The sequence below is a fragment of the Apis mellifera genome, linkage group LG14 (genome assembly GCF_003254395.2).
Source record: "Apis mellifera strain DH4 linkage group LG14, Amel_HAv3.1, whole genome shotgun sequence".
Classification (NCBI taxonomy): Eukaryota; Metazoa; Arthropoda; class Insecta; order Hymenoptera; family Apidae; genus Apis; species Apis mellifera.
The window spans coordinates 9,385,219-9,404,419 of NC_037651.1; the positions used below are offsets into that span (position 1 = coordinate 9,385,219).

Consider the following 19,201-nt stretch of genomic DNA (forward strand, 5'->3'; position numbering starts at 1 on the left):
ACCATTCAGCTTAATATTTGCTATTTAATGTTATATTATATTATATGCATTTGTGCTATTGTCTTTTTTTCTATGATGTGTGATGGAACAGATGCGCAATGGAAAAATGATTTCAGGAAGATATTGAATACGCATTACGTTACAGTTTAATTTCATTTGAACAATTTATTCGGACAAAATATATATTTTTAAATACATGCGACACATTTCTATCTCTATGCAGGATACATTTATCAGCTGTACATTAATATACAGTTTCTCGTTAAATACATAGCAATGCCAAAAAATATTATATCGAAAACAGTGATTAAAAGCAAGTCTTGGAAGTTAGCAAATTGTTATTCCTTCTTGAGATGAGATTCTACCATGGAATGAATTGTGGCGCCTGCCTCACGAAGTTGCTACAACAAATAAACGCATTTTATTAATTTTTTGCAATTGAATTAATTATCTTTGTTTCAATTAGGATACTATGGTATGAATGGATGCTTGCTTACCGAATGAAAGAACGTTTTCCATAGAAAATGGATAATCCATACATTGTGCAAAGACCAATTACAAATGCCTGGCGGATAATATCGAACGAAATGACGTGACCCTCTTGTTTCAGGAATTCCGTGCCGCCCATTCCAGGTACGTATTCGTTATTGTTATGGGTTAAAACTTTATCTCGCATTGCTAATGAACGTGTATTGACAGGAATTCTGGAATTGCGTTCTTGAAGCCTCGACGATCGGATACGCCTTCGGATAAATGTCGAATCTTCCGATAGATCTCGGGAGTTTGATTGTCTTCGAGAACGAGAATCTCTGTCTACGGAGCGAACATATTCCCTGTCTACGGAGCGAGATCGTTTAATATCGTTCAAGGATCTATCTCGAGAAAATATTAAAACTGCTCTTTCAGCGTCTCTTTGTTCCTTTTGGTTAGTTCGAATGTCATTTGCGCGAAGAGTATTGCTAGTTCGTCGTTGTCCATCAATGTCAACCCTTTGCCTCGTAGATCGTTTTGAGTTCAAATCGCGTCGATCGGTCCTTAGCTCTGTGAGACGACGTTCCATCAATCGACGATCAGCTCTTTGTTCCATCAGTCGACGATCAGCTCTTTGTTCCATCAATCGGCGATCAGTTCTCTGTTCCACGAGACGTTCGTTAGCTTTTCGTTCCATAGATCGACGATCAGCTCTTTGTTCCATCAATCGGCGATCAGTTCTCTGTTCCATTAGACGTTGGTTAGCTCTTTGGTCCATGAGACGACGATCAGTTCTCTGTTCTACGACACGTTGGTTAGCTTTTGATTCCATAAGTCGGCGATCAGTTCTCTGTTCCATGAGACGTTGGTTAGCTTTTCGTTCTATAGATCGACGATCAGCTCTTTGTTCCATCAATCGGCGATCAGTTCTCTGTTCCATTAGACGTTGGTTAGCTTTTTGTTCCATGAGTCGACGATCAGCTCTTTGTTCTATTAGACGTTGGTTAGCTTTTGGTTCCATAAGTCGACGATCAGTTCTCTGTTCCATGAGACGTTGATTAGTTTTTCGTTCCATAGATCGATCAGTTCTTTGGTCCATAAGTCGACGATCAACTCTTTGTTCCATAAGTCGGCGATCAGTTCGTTGTTCTACGAGACGTTGATTAGCTTTTGATTCCATAAGTCGGCGATCAGTTCTTTGTTCCATGAGAGGTTGACCAGCTTTTCGTTCCATAGATCGACGATCAGTTCTTTGGTCCGTGAGACGACGATCAGTTCTTTGTTCCACGAGACGTTGGTTAGCTTTTCGTTCCATAGATCGACGATCAATTCTTTGGTCCATAAGACGACGTTCAGTTCTTTGTTCTACGAGATATTGGTTAGCTTTTCGTTCTACAGATCGGTCAGTTCTTTGGTCCATAAGTCGGCGATCAGTTCTTTGTTCCACGAGACGTTGGTTAGCTTTTCGTTCTACAGATCGGTCAACTCTTTGGTCCATAAGTCGGCGATCAGTTCTTTGTTCCAGGAGACGTTGGTTAGCTTTTCGTTCTACAGATCGGTCAACTCTTTGGTCCATGATACGACGATCAGTTCTTCGTTCCATAACTTGACGATCCATCCTTCTCTCGATAAGTCTACGGTCAGCCCTTTCTTCGGAGAGTCTACGGTCAACATTTTGTTCCCCAACACGATCAGCTCTTCGTTCCATAAGTCGACGATCAGCTCTTCGTTCCACGAGTCTGCGATCTGTTCCCTGTTCGACGAGCCGACGATTAGCTCTCTGTTCCATAAGTCTCCGATCACCATTCATTTCTTCACGATTCCTGGATTCGACGGAAGCGGATCGCCTTTCGGAATTTCTTTTAGAATCTACGAGCATTCGTCGTTCCGAGCTGCGATCGCGAGACGAGTCCCGAATAATATCTCGTTCGAATGCTTCGAGTCGAGAGTCGCGTCGTTCACGTACCAGATTCAACCTATTGTTCCTCTCTCGTCGTTCCATTTCATCTGCAAACCGTTTCAACGATCTGATCGAAGACTCTCGTCGTTCGTTCCTCCTTTCATCCAATCGGCCAACCTTTTCTCGATTACCTCGTTGTTCCAACCCAACTGTAACAGACCTACGAATTTCCTCCAATCTCGAATCGCGTCCCAACTGCACACGGTTTCGTCTGTCCGCATCCCTCGATGAACGATCGCTCCTTTCTCGACGGAAATCCGTGGATGCTAGCCGCTCCAAAGATCGCGTGAGCCGTACTCTGTCTCGTGAATCGTCTACCCGTCCGTTCATTTCGCGTCGCCTATCGATGGACCTCTCGAGCAACGTCCTCCTTTCCTGCAGCGCAGCCCTCGAGTTTCGCGATCGAGTCGAAGGATCTTGGCTTTCTCTAAGTCTCGATTCCGCGCTACGCCTGAGATTGTTCTCGATGCTCGTCGTCCAACGTCTATCCGATCTCTCCACGCTCCTAACATCTTCTCGAGACCTAGCATCTCCTGAGATGCGATCCAAGCTACGAGATCGAGACAATCTGAGATTTGGTGTGATGGAAGTTCGCCTGGTCGTCATCGAAATCCTGGTCTGGTCCTGCTCGAAGCTCGAGCAAGAAGGCATCTTGGTGAAAGGAGTCAAGTTAGGACAGGCATCCACTCTGCGAGGAAAAAGAGTATCGTTTATATAATAACTATTCAATTATTCTGATCTCTCAAAGTCTCTCTTACTCGTGAGGCGCTTGGTGCTTTAATTCGGGTCCCGCCAAGCTTCCTGCACGGCCTTCCTTGTCCCTCGAGACGAGACCTAAGGTGAGGCAGGCGAGGGAGACCACCAGAAGGCCGACGTAGTGCCAAGCCCTCACCGGCAACGCAACGTACCGCGTACGCCGCATCTTTCGCATTAAAAAATAGTTTCTCGATTTTAAGAAGTTTTAATTACCAGTTTCCTAGACTCTCGTTTCTTCTACAATCTCCTAGACACTCACCTCGTCTGGTGTGAAATAGCTGCTTGATCCAAAGGATTGGGGAGCGTAGTGTTGCTCGTGTTGCTCCTCTGAGCTCCGGCGAGCCGCTTATGCTCCCTGTCCCAAGAAACCGGGCTTTTATACCCGGCGGAACTCCACCGCAATTCGATACTGGCTACCAATTCGGTGCTTATCAGCACCGACCACATGGGGCCCCCTGTATTTCCGATACACGTGAAAATCACCATGAATGAAATCGGGTCGGGAACGGTATTGCAAACGCCTCCGTGATTGGTTAACCATCTGGAAAATTGCGAATCCGGTACACCTGTGTGTGTATGATATATATATATATATATATATATATCGGTTGTTATACATCCAATTGCCGCGTGGACGAGCTTCAAAGCTCTCAGCCATCTATCACGAACAATCCGGACTTCTTTCCCTCCGAGGAGAAAACGAGATTTAACTCGGTTAAGTTTATTCGTTTTTTAATTATTTTAATTATTAATCGATTCGATCGAAGGACAATTCGAGAGAAATAGAGAGCCAGAGTTCTGGTGATTGGTTTATCTTTATTTTTTTATACAAAATCCATATAAAATACAGGAAAGGCTTGTAGCGCGAATACCTTATAAATAAGTAGATGGTTTATATTTACATTGTACATATTACATATTATTACATTATATATATATATATATATATATATATATATATATATATATATATATATTATATTATATTTCTATATATATATATATATAAAAATTGGACCGTCAAAATTTTTCGAAAATTTTGTCGTCTCTCGAAAAGAGAGACCATGTCCGTGAATTGTTATTTTTCTTTTTTTTTTTTTTTTTTTTTTTTCAGACTGTTTCGAACAGTTACAGATTTCTAAACATTTCATATTTCTTTTCATCGATCAATAATGTACATGCGAATTCTTTCTTCCGAACTGTTTAATTTTAGGAAAGGACGATTGTGACGATCGTTAGAATCGCGAGGAACGTGGCGATATCGAGGTACGACATCCTCCCCGACGCATTGGATAATTTTGCCATTTCCGTGCACATCGTTTCATTTGCTTCCGGTAATTCCGTGTAATTAGGGAACGTTTGTATGTCTGCTGGCTGTAAAGAAGAGTTTTAATTTTAATTTTATTACGAAGAAGCAGGTAACGAAGGTACGCATTCTAAGACAACGACGTACCAGAGCGAGCTTATCGTCTCTCTTCCTGCAGAAAGTCATATGCCTTCCGTGATACAGGTTCTGCTCGATGGCCCTTGCCAGAAGTTCTTCGGTCCAGGGTAACGCCAGCATGTGCTCTGCCAAAGTTCGACCTACGAACAAACAAACAAACAATTGTATCCATAATTTTGATTAATTTAAAAATCAATTTTTGTAAAATCTTCTTAGCTACCTCTGAACTCTTCCGGTTCCTCGATGATCAATCTAGAGAAAACATTTTCGTTATCCTGCTCCAGAGTGTAATCCTTCACGGCCCTCAACGCTGACTTGGCCTCCCTAATAAGCTCTTCGTCGATGTCCTCGCTAGGCCTGGTTGCCGGGTAGATAGGAAGCTGTTGTTGCCCGGTTGAAGGGATGGTTACGGCGTCCGTTCTGAAGAAACACGAGAAATTAGGGGATGGAATACTCGTTTACAATATCTACTCTATCATCCTGGTTCACCACTTACCTGGTCGTTAGAAAGAGCTTCTCCAAGTGGTCCATAGTGACGCCTTTGAAGCTGTACACCCCCAATGTTTTGAACAGATGTTTCAACGGAGTCATGCTGTAGCAGGCGGCAAGCGGGGTTCTCGGGTAATGGACCACGAATGCGAGACACATCTCCTGAGAAGCTGCGTATCCCCCCAAAGTGGGCTTGGTCCTATCCAGAGTGCCGTAAACGCATTCGGCCACCAGCTCGTCTCCCGGAAGTACCTTCACTTCCTTTTCCAGAGTGTGAGACTGCTGGTACTCGAAATCGAAGTGATTGTCCTCCACTATCCTCGGCAATTCCTTCCCTTGACGGATATGCTTCAGGCTTAGCCGCCGACCGGCCAGATGGGAGTGCAACACCACCGAAACGATGTTCACTCCGCTCTCGGGGAACATCTAGGCGTACAGATACAGATATTTATTGCAATACAATATTATATAATGCAATACATACTATACAATACTGTGTTATATTTGTTTAGTAGAAATAGAATATTATACTTATATTATACTAGAATATTACATTATACTTATATTACATATACTTATATTACACTAGAATATTACATTATAGAATATTATACTTGTAGAACATTGGATTAGGATGCACATTAGGATTATTCACCGTGTGCGTGCAATGTGGGGTGCAGTATCCCGCGGTGGCGTACTCCTTTTGTTTGGGAGGGATAAGATGAAGGGGGCTGACCGCAACGCCGGCAACGAGAATCCCCGCTTCCTGGGGGCGAAGTTTAGGGGTAAGGTGAAGACGTACGCCGCTGCTGTCCACCACCTTCCTCATGCTCGGATTGTTGTAGTGCACCTCCAGCATATAATAAGAACCTTCCGAGTGCTCAGCGATGGAGATGCCGACGTGCTCCGGAAGCCATTCCCCTGTAATGGACACGCGACGTTTCATCCTATTCTTTAATCCTCCCTCTTTTGGGGATCGCGAATTTTGCCAATTTTTTACCTGTGCTACCCCGCGCCCAGGCCAACACCGGCTGCAAACAGGATTCCCACTCGCGTGGCATCGTTGGACTGTAACAAGGCGCCCCGACGATTCTCGCGTGTTGCCCTAATATCGGCAGGGTCGAAGCGCACTCGTACAGTATTATGTGGTGGACCAGATCCTCGTTCTCCTTCTCCACCAGTGGCGTGTACTGCAAAAAGAAAGGAAAAATTTTCGAAATTTTCTTCGCTTCGTGTAAAAAAGATAATTTTTTCGATCGAGCGCGAGAATTCAAAGAATAATGATTGCTCTCTCTCTCTCTCTGTGCGTGCGTGCGTATGTGTGTGCGCGCCTCTCTCTCTCTCTCTCTCTCTCTCTCTCTCTCTCTCTCTCTCTGTGTGTGTGTGTGTGTGTGTGTGTGTGTGTGTGTGTGTGTGTGTGTGTGTGTGTGTGTGTGTGTGTGTGTGTGTGTGTGTGTGTGTCTATCTATCTATCTATCTATCTATCTATCTATCTATCTATCTATCTATCTATTTCTCTCTATCTATTTCTCTCTCTCTCTCTCTCTCTCTCTCTCTCTCTCTCTCTCTCTCTCTCTCTCTCTCTCTCTCTCTCTCTCTCTCTCTATCTATCTATCTATCTATCTATCTATCTATCTATCTCTATCTCTCTCTATCTATCTATCTATCTATCTATCTTTCTCTCTCTCTAACTATCTATCTATCTATCTCTATTTCTCTCTCTATCTATCTATTTATCTATCTATCTATCTATCTATCTATCTTTCTCTCTCTATCTATCTATCTATCTCTATTTCTCTCTCTATCTATCTATCTATCTATTTATCTATCTATCTATCTATCTATCTATCTATCTATCTATCTATTTCTCTCTATCTATCTATCTATCTATTTCTCTCTCTCTATCTATCTATCTATCTGTCTGTCTGTCTGTTTGTCTCTCGGCCGAGAGAATCTCCACGAGCGGAGATTCTCGATTGAGAATCGGGGAACGTTTCGGGACACGGGATCATGACATCATTCCGCGAGGGCCTTCTTTATTCCAATGACGTTCGTCCACACGGTGCCATGTCCGGCATGGATGACCGTGATTCGTGGAGCACATACGAATCAGGCCCAACCTTATCACATTCCTTCGCACTCGTCTTGAAACGAAACGAATATACCGACGCTTCGATACATGAGAGGAGACGATTGAACTCGGGTCTCGTCGAATTTTGATTCGAGCAATTTTTTCGACTTATTTCCACTTACCCCGATCATGTGGTGCTTCTCTTTGTGAGGCGCCTTGAAAATTTTGCACCAGTAGGTTGTGTCCACGTTGTCTGAAACCGGTGGCTATGCATCAAGAAGAACGTACGATTAACTAAGACTAAGATATACGTATATATACTATATTATATGTGGCAAACGATTGATTTTAATTCTATATATATATATAGAAATACTTACTTGATTCAATTTCACGTCCCAATGCTTGATATCCTCGGTGTATCGGGGAGGCGCGTGGGGAGCAGGGGTTTTCAATCTCAAAGCTCTGCCACCGCGTTTGTCGCCAGGCCAAATCGCCGTATTTAATTCGGGATCGCTCGAATGAAGCGCCCAGAGAACTCGTATCGTGTCTCCCTGCGATAACAAGAGATATCTTTCCTCTCAATCTCTCTTTTTCTCTCTCTCTCTCTCCCTCTCCCCTCCCCTCAAAACTTCTCGTAGGAATTGGAGGGGAGAGGATACAGGGAAGAAAAAGTAAAAAGGTTTAGTTCGTTAAGAAGTATTTTAATGGGCTGGACGCCACGCTGGTTAAAGGACCAGGCAGTGCAGCACCTCTGAGAACGGGGAGAATTGAGAAGACGCACGAGGCTCGCGAACGGCATGCTAAATGCCTAAACATCGCTGCGGGAATTCGGCGTAGCGGGGCCTCAAGTCCTCCCCTTCCCCTTCTCGAAGTCACGGTTTCTTTTCGTGCCGGACATAAATCGAGCGAGAGGGAGAGGGAAGGAAGATCCTCCTCGAAATGAATTTTACCGAGGCTTTTGTCTTGTAAATCTTTCCTCGCTATTATTCCATCCGAAAATCCCTCCGGGGTCTTCGTCAAGAAATCGAAAATATCATATTTGTCCCAATACTTCCCCGAGTATTGCCACAATTACCAAGTGGTTGAAAACGCAATTCTCTTTTTCACGAATTTCGAAATTTAAGGATGAGAGGAAAGTGAAGAAAATCAGAGGAAAGGGAGAGAAAAAAAATGTAAGAAATATATGATTAAACAAGGAATATCGTGAGATCGAAACGAAACCAGCCTCGTCGTGTTTCTCCTCGCTCTTACCGTAAGTCGATGATCCTGCGGGTCGCAGGTCTGCCAGCTTCGCGAGAAGATCACGCTCGTGTGAGTTTGGTTCTGCGAACCGCCCAGCACTTTGACATCTTGGGACGTGTCCGTGACTAGAGCCGCCTCTGGCTCCTCGATCCCGTGCGAGTCCTAGAAAAAAAGGAACAATTTGAATCCGCTGCGAATGGGTGAACGTGACGCGTGACCGCGCGCCAACTTAGAGGAAACCGGCGGCAGATTCGCCGTTGGAGAGAAGTTTTATCAGAAGTGAACGCCAGGTGTTTATTATTTCGACTGAGGTGTAGCGAAACACTTTTTTTGTCAGCCTCGATTCGTCCTCCCTTCCCCACCTTTCTCACGCGCTTTCTCCTTTATGAAAAGATTCGCTTCACACGAGAGGGATGTGGATCGATTCTACGCGCAGAATTTCGACGGGGAGGAAATTTATTTAAATAGATACGGAATCGAGTTGATGCAGTAGATCGAGATTCTTCTTTTCGAAAGATTGTACGTCGATATCGGAAGCGCATAACGATATTAATAACAATAATAATAATAATCCGTGATGCGCAGGTTGGGGAGGGAGAGGAGGAGCGGGCGCATCCGTGAGGCGTGACGTTGAGAAGGGTGGCCGCGGGCGTTTGGGTCCGTTGGATTCCGATTATGGTTGGGGCGTTAAAGTTGTAAGAGGCCGAAGGGAAGTCCCTTTCCTGCTCTTAATGAATCGAAATAATTGGCCGAGCTTGTGTCGTCACGCTTGTTGCGTATTTTGTAACGATCGCGCGCGAATAGGAAACTTTTTATGATGCGTGATGTGGCGGGTATCGAGGAAAAAAAGAAGAAGAGGAAAAGAGGAAGGGAAGAAATCGAGACGCGACTGAACGGATTCACGGGTTAATCTGAACAACCGATCGTCGAGTGGAATTTTCGTTTTATTAAATTAAGGGGGCGAGATCGCTTTCGAGAAAAATGTCAAATGAGAGAGTTTATCGGCGAGGAGATCGAACGATCCGTGTTATCTGTTTAATTGCGATTCGCCTGTAATTCGTTGGAGCGCGCGTTCTCACGAGATTCGCGGGGGTTTTCTCATGGTTTTCTCACCCGGATATTCTCATCGTAGCCGGGCTAATTATCACGTCCGTGGCATTGGTGATTAAAAATAAAAAAAAAGGAGAAAAGAGTTGGCAATTTCAACACGATTCAACCCTCGCCGATCGACGAGTAACATTTTTAATTAATTTATGATAGCTCGAGTCACGAGGGAACGCGGGGTTGAGATACGCGAAGTGTGAGAATGTCGCGTTACGAAAATTATGCAAACGATCGCCGAACGGAATTCTCGTGATTCTCATGACTCGTTAAAATAAAAGAAAAATATATAATCTAAAATATAAAATAAATATATATATATATATATATATATATATATATATATATATAATCTAACAACGTTTCTTCTTTTCCTTTTTTAAGAATGATTTAAAGATAAGCGAGATAGAGATGTTTTCGATCGTACGGATACTCGAGAAATGACATCTTTTAATTCCAATGATTAAGATTATTTTCATCGTACGGATTTTTACACGTTAAAAATAATACGTGTTAAATATTATTTTCCTTCGAAATTGCACGTTATATTGGTTTGATCGAAATGGACGATTGGTCTGCGAGCCACGAGGAAGCTGTTCGCATCTCTGGCGTCCTCCTTTTAGGAACAAGTTTCTCTGGATTTTTGCAAGCAACAAATGCGCACCGGCAGCGTCGTGTGCAATCCCCCTCCGACTAGAGAGAAAGAGATACGATACGAACATAACGGAGAAGGAGAAAAGTCATGCGTATTCTTTCGTACGAATCGAGTCACGGATGCATGGGAAAAGAGGCACGCGTGCGTGGATGCGGAAAATTAATTCGGCGGATGTGACGTCATGGATCGGTACTCGCGTTTCCTGAGGGAGTCTTCTGAGAAACCTGTATGCACGTACGTGTTTCGGAACACCCTTGTTACGATCGAACGTTCATTAAGATTCGCGGAGGAGAAAGAATCGAATGAATTAATTAGAATCGAAGGAATTAATCGAAGCGAGAAATATATATATATGTATATTCATAGCGCGATGCCGTCTATCTGCGCGATCTATCTTGAGAAATAGTTTCCGATCTATATAAGCGTCGCAAAAAAGAAACGGTTCTCTTTTGTGGCTCGAGGAGGATCGCGGTGGTTCCCATGGGCCTGGAGTTCCCGAAGAAAAAGAGAGAAATTCTCTCATGAGGCGCCACTAGGAGGAGGACGATGCTTGCCAGGTGTTTTGAAGGTAGTGGCCTCCCTCCGTCTCTCTCTCTCTCGCTCGCTCGCTCCCTCCTTTTTCGGAGACCCGCGTTTCGGCTATACTCCTTTCCCTTTCTTTTTCCCATCCTTCTCTCCATCCCACTCCCCGTTTTCTTACTTTTGCCCCCTCTATACTTTTCTCCCTCGAACTTTTTCCCATCTCTCGTTCCAATGCCGAGAAACCCGACCACTTCTGGCCCTCTGTACCTCTCTTTCTCCTTTTCTCCGTCTTCTTCTCCTCGCAACTTCTCCTCACTTCTCTTCTCTTCTCTTCTTCTCTCTTCTTCTGGGAGAAGAGAACTAACCTCTCTCTCTCCTTTTTTTTTCCACAATGCCTCTCTCCTTTTTACCACCTGGCAGAAACGGCAGCTGGTAGCGCGGAACTCCTCCCTCGAAAGGGAGAAGGATAAAAGGCCTTCCCCTGCCCCCCCCTCAGCCGTCGTCCTTAGAAAAAGAAACCATCTACCGGTCTCTATATAAACAGAGTAACTGACGTCCGTGTCTTTTTTTCTAATCGCTGGGAAAACATTAGGTACGCTCCGATGGCTCGTGCCCTCGTTAACGTCGTCCTTTACGTCGACCGTTTTGTTTACGTCCGTTCCTCGAATCAACAACTCGAATCGAACGGTTACGTATTGCGCGTATTTTTCGTTTCGGGAAAGGAAAAGGAAGGGATCGATCAATTTTACGAGCGAAAATTAAATTTTCCAGCCTCGGTATTCATTTCTCGTTTCTCGTTTATATGGGCAGCTTCGAACGTGTCGCCTGTACAGGTGAATCCGGTTCTCACGTGTCTTGGTATCGAGAAGGGCAATTATGCTCGCTCGCTCGTTACAGCTCACTGTTGTGAATCGCTTTATGTTTAATGCAGAGTTGGAAAAATGATTAGGCGAAATCGATTGTCACGTTTGCAAATAAAATTACACACACACACATACACACATATATATATAGGGAAGTAAAATAAATTTCCTTGTTCCATTCCGTTCATTTTAATCAAGTTTATATCAACTGCTTCGATTCTCTGTTCTAATCGAATTCATTCTCTTTTTTTATTCTTTCAGATAATTCATGAAAAAAAAGAAATAGGAATGGAAATTCGTGAAGAATCGTTGAGAAATTGGTCCAATAATTTGACCAATCAAATTTAATTTCCGAATATAAGGGAATCGAGCGTTTAAGAAGAGACGCCCTTCTGGAATTATAATTTCATAAACTAATTTGGCATCCACTTTTGCCAACCAAACGAATCGATGCCAAAATGTTTTTTCCGGATGCTTTGTCTCGAGCCTCGAGGTAGATAAAAAAAAAAAAAAAATCGAGGGTATAAATTGCTCTCTTTCCTTCTACCTACTCGACGGTAGTCTTTTAATTATATATAGTCGAAGCTGTAATCGATATTATTAATAACAGCTTTACCCGTTTAAAGTTTCGTTCGATTCTTTGTAGGAGCCTTGCCTTGCCCCGGCGTTGGACTGGTAGTCAATTTCCGAGGATCGTGAATACGCTTATTAACTATGAAAGAAGCTTGGAAAGCGGCGGTAAAAAAGAGAATGACCTACGAACTCGGGTTTACGATTGCACAATGGGGATACGCGTCGCCGGCCACCACGCTAATCTTAATCCGTAAAATATTCTCTATGCTCGGCTAAAATCTCGCCTTCCTCTCCTCCCCCTCTCCACCCCCCTCTTCCTTTCGCTCTCCGCCTTTTGTGAGGACGGGGAGAACGATAGATCGTTTCTTGATCAAGATAAAGTGGTAAAATACAAAGGAAATACAATTTACGGGACGGGGTGGGGTTAGTAGACAAATTGTTAACGTCGCAAACATATTTTTTTTTAACTTTTTTCCCCTCCAAACTCGTTTCTTCTTTTCGTTCGCACTCTCAGCAGTTTTTTACAAACTTTGAAAAATTGGAGAAATAAGAGAAGAATTGATCGAAAAAAAGGAACAAGATATGTCGAAGATTATGAGAAGATCAAGGAAGAAGGATGGAGATAGAAAGATCGCGGATCACGTTTCAAATTCAAACTCACGCTTCTCTAAATAATTTACGGATCGTAATTTAATTATTAATTAATATTCCAAAACTTTTCGTCACCTCTTCTTCTTCTTCTTCGAGACATCAATCCTCTCCACGCAGAATCAAAACTAACTAAAGATTTGAGATCGATGTATATATATATTTTTTCCTTTTCTCTACTCCTTTTAATCTACTCCTCTCTTTTTCCTATCGTTCCAGGACTGTTTCTTAACACATGTTCAAATATCCGAGGAGCGGAAAGTATCACGTGTCGGCCGATTCATTGGAGCCAGGACCGCTCCTCTTCATCTCTCCTCGCAACGATGCTCGAAGATTCGCGTAGTCCCCCCTCTCCTCCTCCGACAATGTCTGGAGGCCTTGACTGGGGACCCTTTGGAACCAACATACCCAAGGCGGAAAGAGAGAAGGGGAGGGGAGGCAGGGCTTCTCTCTTCTCTCGCACACGTTCACACGGGCCTCGTGCGCTCGTCACACGTTCAGTCACGCAAACCTTTTGCTCGCTCTTAACTTTCGGCTTGTATATATCCCGCGTTTGTATACACGCGTTTCTGTACACTCACACTCTCTCTCTCCTTCTTCCTTCCATTGCTACACGCGGTAGCGCGTATGCATCTTCCCCGCCGGCTGTTCGCGCATTCAAATTTATACCGGGTCCGATTTTACAGGGAAGAGCGTGAAGAAGGGGGGGCCCGATTATTAATAATAACGTAACAGGGTCACTGGCACGTGAGCAAGTGGCGACAAATTGGAAAATTCGCGATCCGCTTATCTCTTATCTTCGTATATCCGTGGATATATCGGGTTTCCTCCACTCGATTTTTCCCATTCTTTCTCTTCCATCGTTCGCGAAACTCGTCGAGTCACGCGATTGATAAGGAGTCACAGTAGATTTCAAATTCGTCAAGGTAGAAAAGGCGTGAGAAGGAGAGGAGAGAAGAGAAGAAAAGAGAGGAGGAGGGGGAGAAAGGTCTGGCTGCCCTCGCCGAACGTAAATTTATCACGACTTTATCTCGACCGCTGGAACGATGTTCGTTAATTTTCTACCAACGCCGTCCCAGCCTCTTCTCTCTCCCCCCTCTCCCGCCTGCGCTCATCGGTCCCTCAACGTCCCTCGCGCCCGTTTTCTTCCTTTTCTCCAACCCTTTCTCGTCCTCGCGGATAAGTATCGAGTAAATCGTGCCAAAAGATCCCGACTTGTTTTCTTTCTTTCTTTCTTTTTTTCGAGTCGGTTTAGATTTCGAGTAATTGCCAATTTCAACGTCCAGCGAGACCAGTTTTTTTCCCCCCTTTTTTTTAATTCGTGACCGATACGAAGTTGCGTTTTCTCGCACGGAATCGAGAATGTGGCTCGAAAATTGTTGGGAAGCCGTGGTGGTTAAGTTAAATTTTAAACGAAAGAAAGATTGAATTTTGTCGGTTCGGGTTAATAGGTGTTAAAAATTATCGTGTTGGATTTCGATCGATAAAAAATTCGTTGGTTTTTTGGTTAGAGTTGAATTTAAGTGATGGTATTAAATATTTATCCGGGGAGGAATGAAAACCTATCCTCGAGTATTTTCTTAACAACTGCGCACTTGCTCGCGCACACTTGGATACGATTGGATATAAATTTAATTAAGATTAGGAATTCCCGATGAAGAGGGAGGGAACGGATTCCGATAACGAGATTCTTTATTTTTTTTTTAATTCGTTCGTTGCACGATTGCCCGGAGAACGGGGAAATTTTGTACGAGTCTTTTCTCAAGATTCTTCTTCGAGATACTTTGAAGTTTCTTAACTTCTCGATGATACGAGAAGTTAATTTATGCGCTACTACTAGTTCTTTCAAAACGTTGTCCCGTTAAAGGGGTATCGAAGAAACTCTAGGAAAAATTCTACGAATTTTTAGGAATCCGTTCGCATCGTATCGAGGAAAATCGTCTTCGAATCAATCGCGTTAATTAAACGGAAATACGGATATATAGGGGAGAAGGAGAAAGGATTTGGTCGTTCGACCGGGAGAGAAAGAGAGAAAAAGAGAGAGGAGGCCGATATATCTCGAGTGGCGATACCTTTCTTCCTTTTTTTCCCCATCCTTCTTTCAGCTTCGCAGGTCCTTCAAACTGCTGTTTCGACCTCCCTTTCTGCCTCGGCCGCCTTCTTAATCTTCCTTTAATTCCTTGCTTCTTCCTTTCTTTATCTCCTTTTTCGCTTCTTCTCCTCCTTCTTCTTCTTCTTCTTCTTCATCGTTGTCGTCGCGTCTCCCTCTTCCCTTCTTCCGTCCGACCCACGGCGACGAGCAGCCAATAGATCTCTCCAGCTGTCTCGTCGATCCGAGGGAAGAAGAATCGCGAAAAACCTTGCCGGTTTACCATTAAATCTCGGGCCGATAATGTTTCGAATATCAAACGTTCCCAGTCCCAGTCCTTCTCTAATCGATTCGAGAAGAAATCGAACCGTTTCGATTTAATAGAATCACACGCAAGACTCGAGAAATCTATTCTCTCCACGCATCCTAATCATTTCCTCCTCTTTATCGATCGAGAAACGAAATCGAATCCTTGGGGACGATTCCTTGGGAAAGGAATCGAAGGGAGGGGGAGAGAAATCGATTCGATCCAGGGATTCGATCGAAAGGGGAGAGAACTTACCAGCAGATTGACGGTGCCCGTGTGATCGTCGACCCAGGCCAGCAGGATGTCAGCCCCCTTCATGTGGTTTTTCTCGTTGAATCCGATGCCGACGTATCCCAAGGTTTTCGCGGTCACCTTGAAAGTGACCATCTCCTCGTCCGAGGGATCCCACTCGAGGACGACCTCCCCGTCGTCGTCCAACATCTCGCGTCTCGTGAACCTCGGCTCTTTCACGCTCCTTCTCCCACGGTTCTTCTTGTCCACGCCCCCCTCCTCCGAATTAGCCACGTATTTCGCGTGGCCGCGAAAAAAAAGCTTTGCCAGTTTATCCGTCGCCGGTATATACTTCTTGGGGACGCGGTCCCGCGACTTTGGAATACCTTTCAAGATAGGGTCGTCGAGTCGATGGATGTTGGATCCCTCGCCGATAATTTCGTATTGAGAATTGCCCACGTTCTCGATGTCCCGTCGAAAATCCATCGTCTGGGTGGTCTCCTCCCGTGATTCGATCCCCCTCGACCGATCCTCCTTATCGATCGACATTCGTTGCTCGAGAAACGAGGTATCGACGTGGTCGGACCGACGTGTCGATTCTTCCTTCGAAACTTCGATCTCGAGCTCGTGGTCCGTCGTTTGTTCGTTGTTGATCGCGTATCGCCTCCTCGTCGTCGTCGTCGTTTCCTCCCCGGACTCTCCTCGGAGTCGAGCGGGATTATGGTTCACCAACTCGTGTTGATTCGGGTCCAAGTTTTCCTCCCTCGAGTTTGGAAAGTCGAGGCCGTCCTCCTTGTAAGGGAGGATCTTCCTCTTCGCCTTCCATTGCGCGTACCAATCTTTATCCACGTCCAACCGTTGCTTCTTGAACGTGGCGCCGATCCTGAGAAGCGGCTGCTCCTCCCGAACGCTTCTTCTTATCCTTACGTCTCTTGGACGGTGATGCCTGCTCCTGTAGGCCAAAGTTTTCATGGCCTCGTCCATGTGTTGGACGTACAGGTCCAATAAGTCGCACCTGGCCACCCAACAAAGGCTCGATACCACGATCAGCCTGAGCAACAGCATCTTCTTCCTCTTCTTCTTCCTCTTCGCTCGCTCGCTCGCTCGCTCGCACGCTCGCTCTCACCTCTCCGTCAACTTCATACGATTCCTTCTTCTCTACGAGTTTCTCGACGATTAACCATACAGTCGTCCCCTTGTTTCGTCGAGAAAAGAATTCACTTAGAATCCCTCAAGGAATAGAAGCGAATTATCGATCATTCATAATTCGAGAAATTTCAAAAAAGAGAGAGAGGAAGAAAACGACTGAATTCTCGGAATCGAAGAATCTCACCACTTCTCTCTCCCTCTGAACGAAAAATTTCCTCTCACGGTTGATGACGATCCACGTGTTTTCGTTTCAAAATGTTAAAAGAAAAAATCTTCTCTAACTCGCACTCCTCTTTAACGAATCAACGAATAATATCAATCGATCGACCAAGATGTGTCTCTCGCTTCCCTTTTGCCTACCAAAACGCGAAACTCGCCCGTTCGACTAGCGTCCGTTTCCCTACGTGTTACGCGAACGACAGTTGTGCCGGGACTAATTTAAGCACGCGGCTGCTGTTGCCCCTGCAGATGCTTGCAGCTGCTTACCTGTGCCGGGGTCCCCCTTCCCCGGGCCCTTATTCAGACCCGTACCACCACTTTTCCGCTCCCTCTCTCTCTCTCTTCCCCTCCCTCTCCACCTCTCTTCTTATAATTCACTATCTCTCGAAACGAATAATTTAAACTTCAAGCTCGATCAAAACCTTTTTTTTTTTTGTCACTTTCTTTTTCCTCGTTTTTTTTTTTTTTCCTTTCTTTGTTTCAATCGATGAAATAATATCTTTGTTGTTTTGGGACGAAATTTCAATTTTCAAGGAGAAAGAGAGATGCGTGGATGGACGGATAGATTTAGGAGTTATAAAGCGCGAGACGAGAGAGAGTTTTTCGAAGAGAGAAAGGAAGAGGAAATCGTCGTAGCATGTTCGAACGCTTCTTCTTTTATTGTTCCACCTCTATTATTATTCTTATGGATAGTACGGTACCACGCAGCGTGGACAATGGGCAATCATCGTCGAAATCTTTTTTTTCACTCAAATGGGATATTGATGGAATTAGATGTGCCGAGATGTTTGTTTATTTTTTTTTTCTTCGTTTCGCTTATTATTATTTGTTGTTCGATATTATTACGTATACGTATATATATATATATATAGTAAGTTGAAGTTTATGGAAACTTTTTTTTTTCTTCTTTACCATAAACGCACGAGGCTTCGTTCCATCGAAGAGAGATTTCTTTACGGTCACGGAGGGAGGAAACGGAAAAAGATCGCGATGGAAGGAAAGGTTTTGGTACTGCTTCCTGCGGAAGCCTTTTTTTTCCTTTTTTTTTCTGAAACCGGAGACGCATTTATCAGCGGTGGTGTTCCAGAAAGAGACCGAGGGGATGCGAAAACAACTGCGGCAGATGTGAACTCTTGGCACGCGCCCTTCTGCTCGACAGTGGTGCTCACCGTATTTTTTTTTTTTTCGAGGGAAGGAAATTTTATATATATATATATCGATTAGAAGGAAACAACTTCAACTTTTCTCGTTCGAAATATTTTTATTTCACTTTTCGTTTCTTTTGTATCTCGAATATTACACACACACACATATATATTTTAAGAAGATATCTGATCTTCGAAACAATCGTTCCGTTATTTAATTTTGACAATGGACGAATAGATATTATTTGACGTCGATGAAAATTAATAACTCTTATTTATCAACGAGCGTGTAAAAAAAAAAAGCATTATCATTTGCTAAGCGTCCGCACGCGCGTCGGAAGTCAACTGTATCAAGTTACTTCCTGCGACTGACACTTTATACTCTACAAAGGAAGAGTATGGAACGAAGCTTCGTTCGTTCATCATTCGATTCGACATGCCTCGATTACGAACATCACCATCATAGGTAAATCAGAAATCCGGTATTGATATATTCGAGGAAGAAAGAAAAAAAGAAAAGAAGTAAAAATTTTTATCTATCTCTTTTCCCATCTGCCCTCCCCTCCCCCTCTCCCCGTTTCAATATTGACTTTTAGATTAAACCCAACACGTTTTTAGCGCGCGTTGCAGGGAATAATTTTAGCTAATTGCCCCCGAAAAAAAGGAAAATAAATCGAATCGTCACTCGATCGAAATTAATCGAATGCTCGAAAACCAGTTTGGCCAGATGGATTCGGACAGATTTCGTTAGACTCTTCTTCTTCTTACTTCGTGCGTAGTTTCTTCGTACGTACGAACGAAGTGAAACGGTTTACAGCGTCGATTCGAATCGAGGATTGAACAGGAAATCGAAGGAGGAATCGATTTTCTCGGAATTTCTGTCGGTCAGGTATCGTATTATTGTAAGAGAGAGAATTCCTTTATACGAAAAGATGCGGCGTGTACACGCAACCGACGCCGACCGGCCAAACGCCGACTGCATTATTTCTTTGTTCGTAAGGAATTCGAGGATCGATTGGGATTTCTGCCAAAAGGGACGTTTTCGTTTTCTATAAGGATGTATCGCGAATTCTTCCGTGACGAAGGAATATATATATATAAAAGAGATGAAGGTTCTCCTTATTCAAATATTCCCATTTTTCCCTACTGTTCCAAACTCGAATATTTTCCAAACAGAAAATTTTATTATGGAAAATCGTCGTTTCGACACTCCTATTCCCTCCCCCTTCCTCTCCAGAGGTCTTCCTCATCGAGAGAAGAAAC

The 19,201-nt window shown here is 43.9% G+C and overlaps 1 protein-coding gene across 1 annotated transcript; it reads right to left on the reverse strand.

The window, feature by feature from the left end:
• Positions 1 to 139: 139 nt before the first annotated feature.
• On the reverse strand, positions 140 to 17,097 carry LOC726997. Its single transcript, XM_026444930.1, has 13 exons — positions 15,450 to 17,097; positions 8,446 to 8,598; positions 7,572 to 7,745; positions 7,374 to 7,457; positions 6,121 to 6,310; positions 5,776 to 6,041; positions 5,128 to 5,546; positions 4,852 to 5,051; positions 4,641 to 4,771; positions 4,409 to 4,561; positions 3,190 to 3,353; positions 498 to 3,119; positions 140 to 401 (listed from the first exon to the last, which is right to left on the reverse strand). Exons 1-13 carry the CDS (start codon positions 16,488 to 16,490, stop codon positions 362 to 364), a joined length of 5,637 nt encoding a protein of 1,878 aa, XP_026300715.1. The 5' UTR covers positions 16,491 to 17,097; the 3' UTR covers positions 140 to 361.
• Positions 17,098 to 19,201: the final 2,104 nt, after the last annotated feature.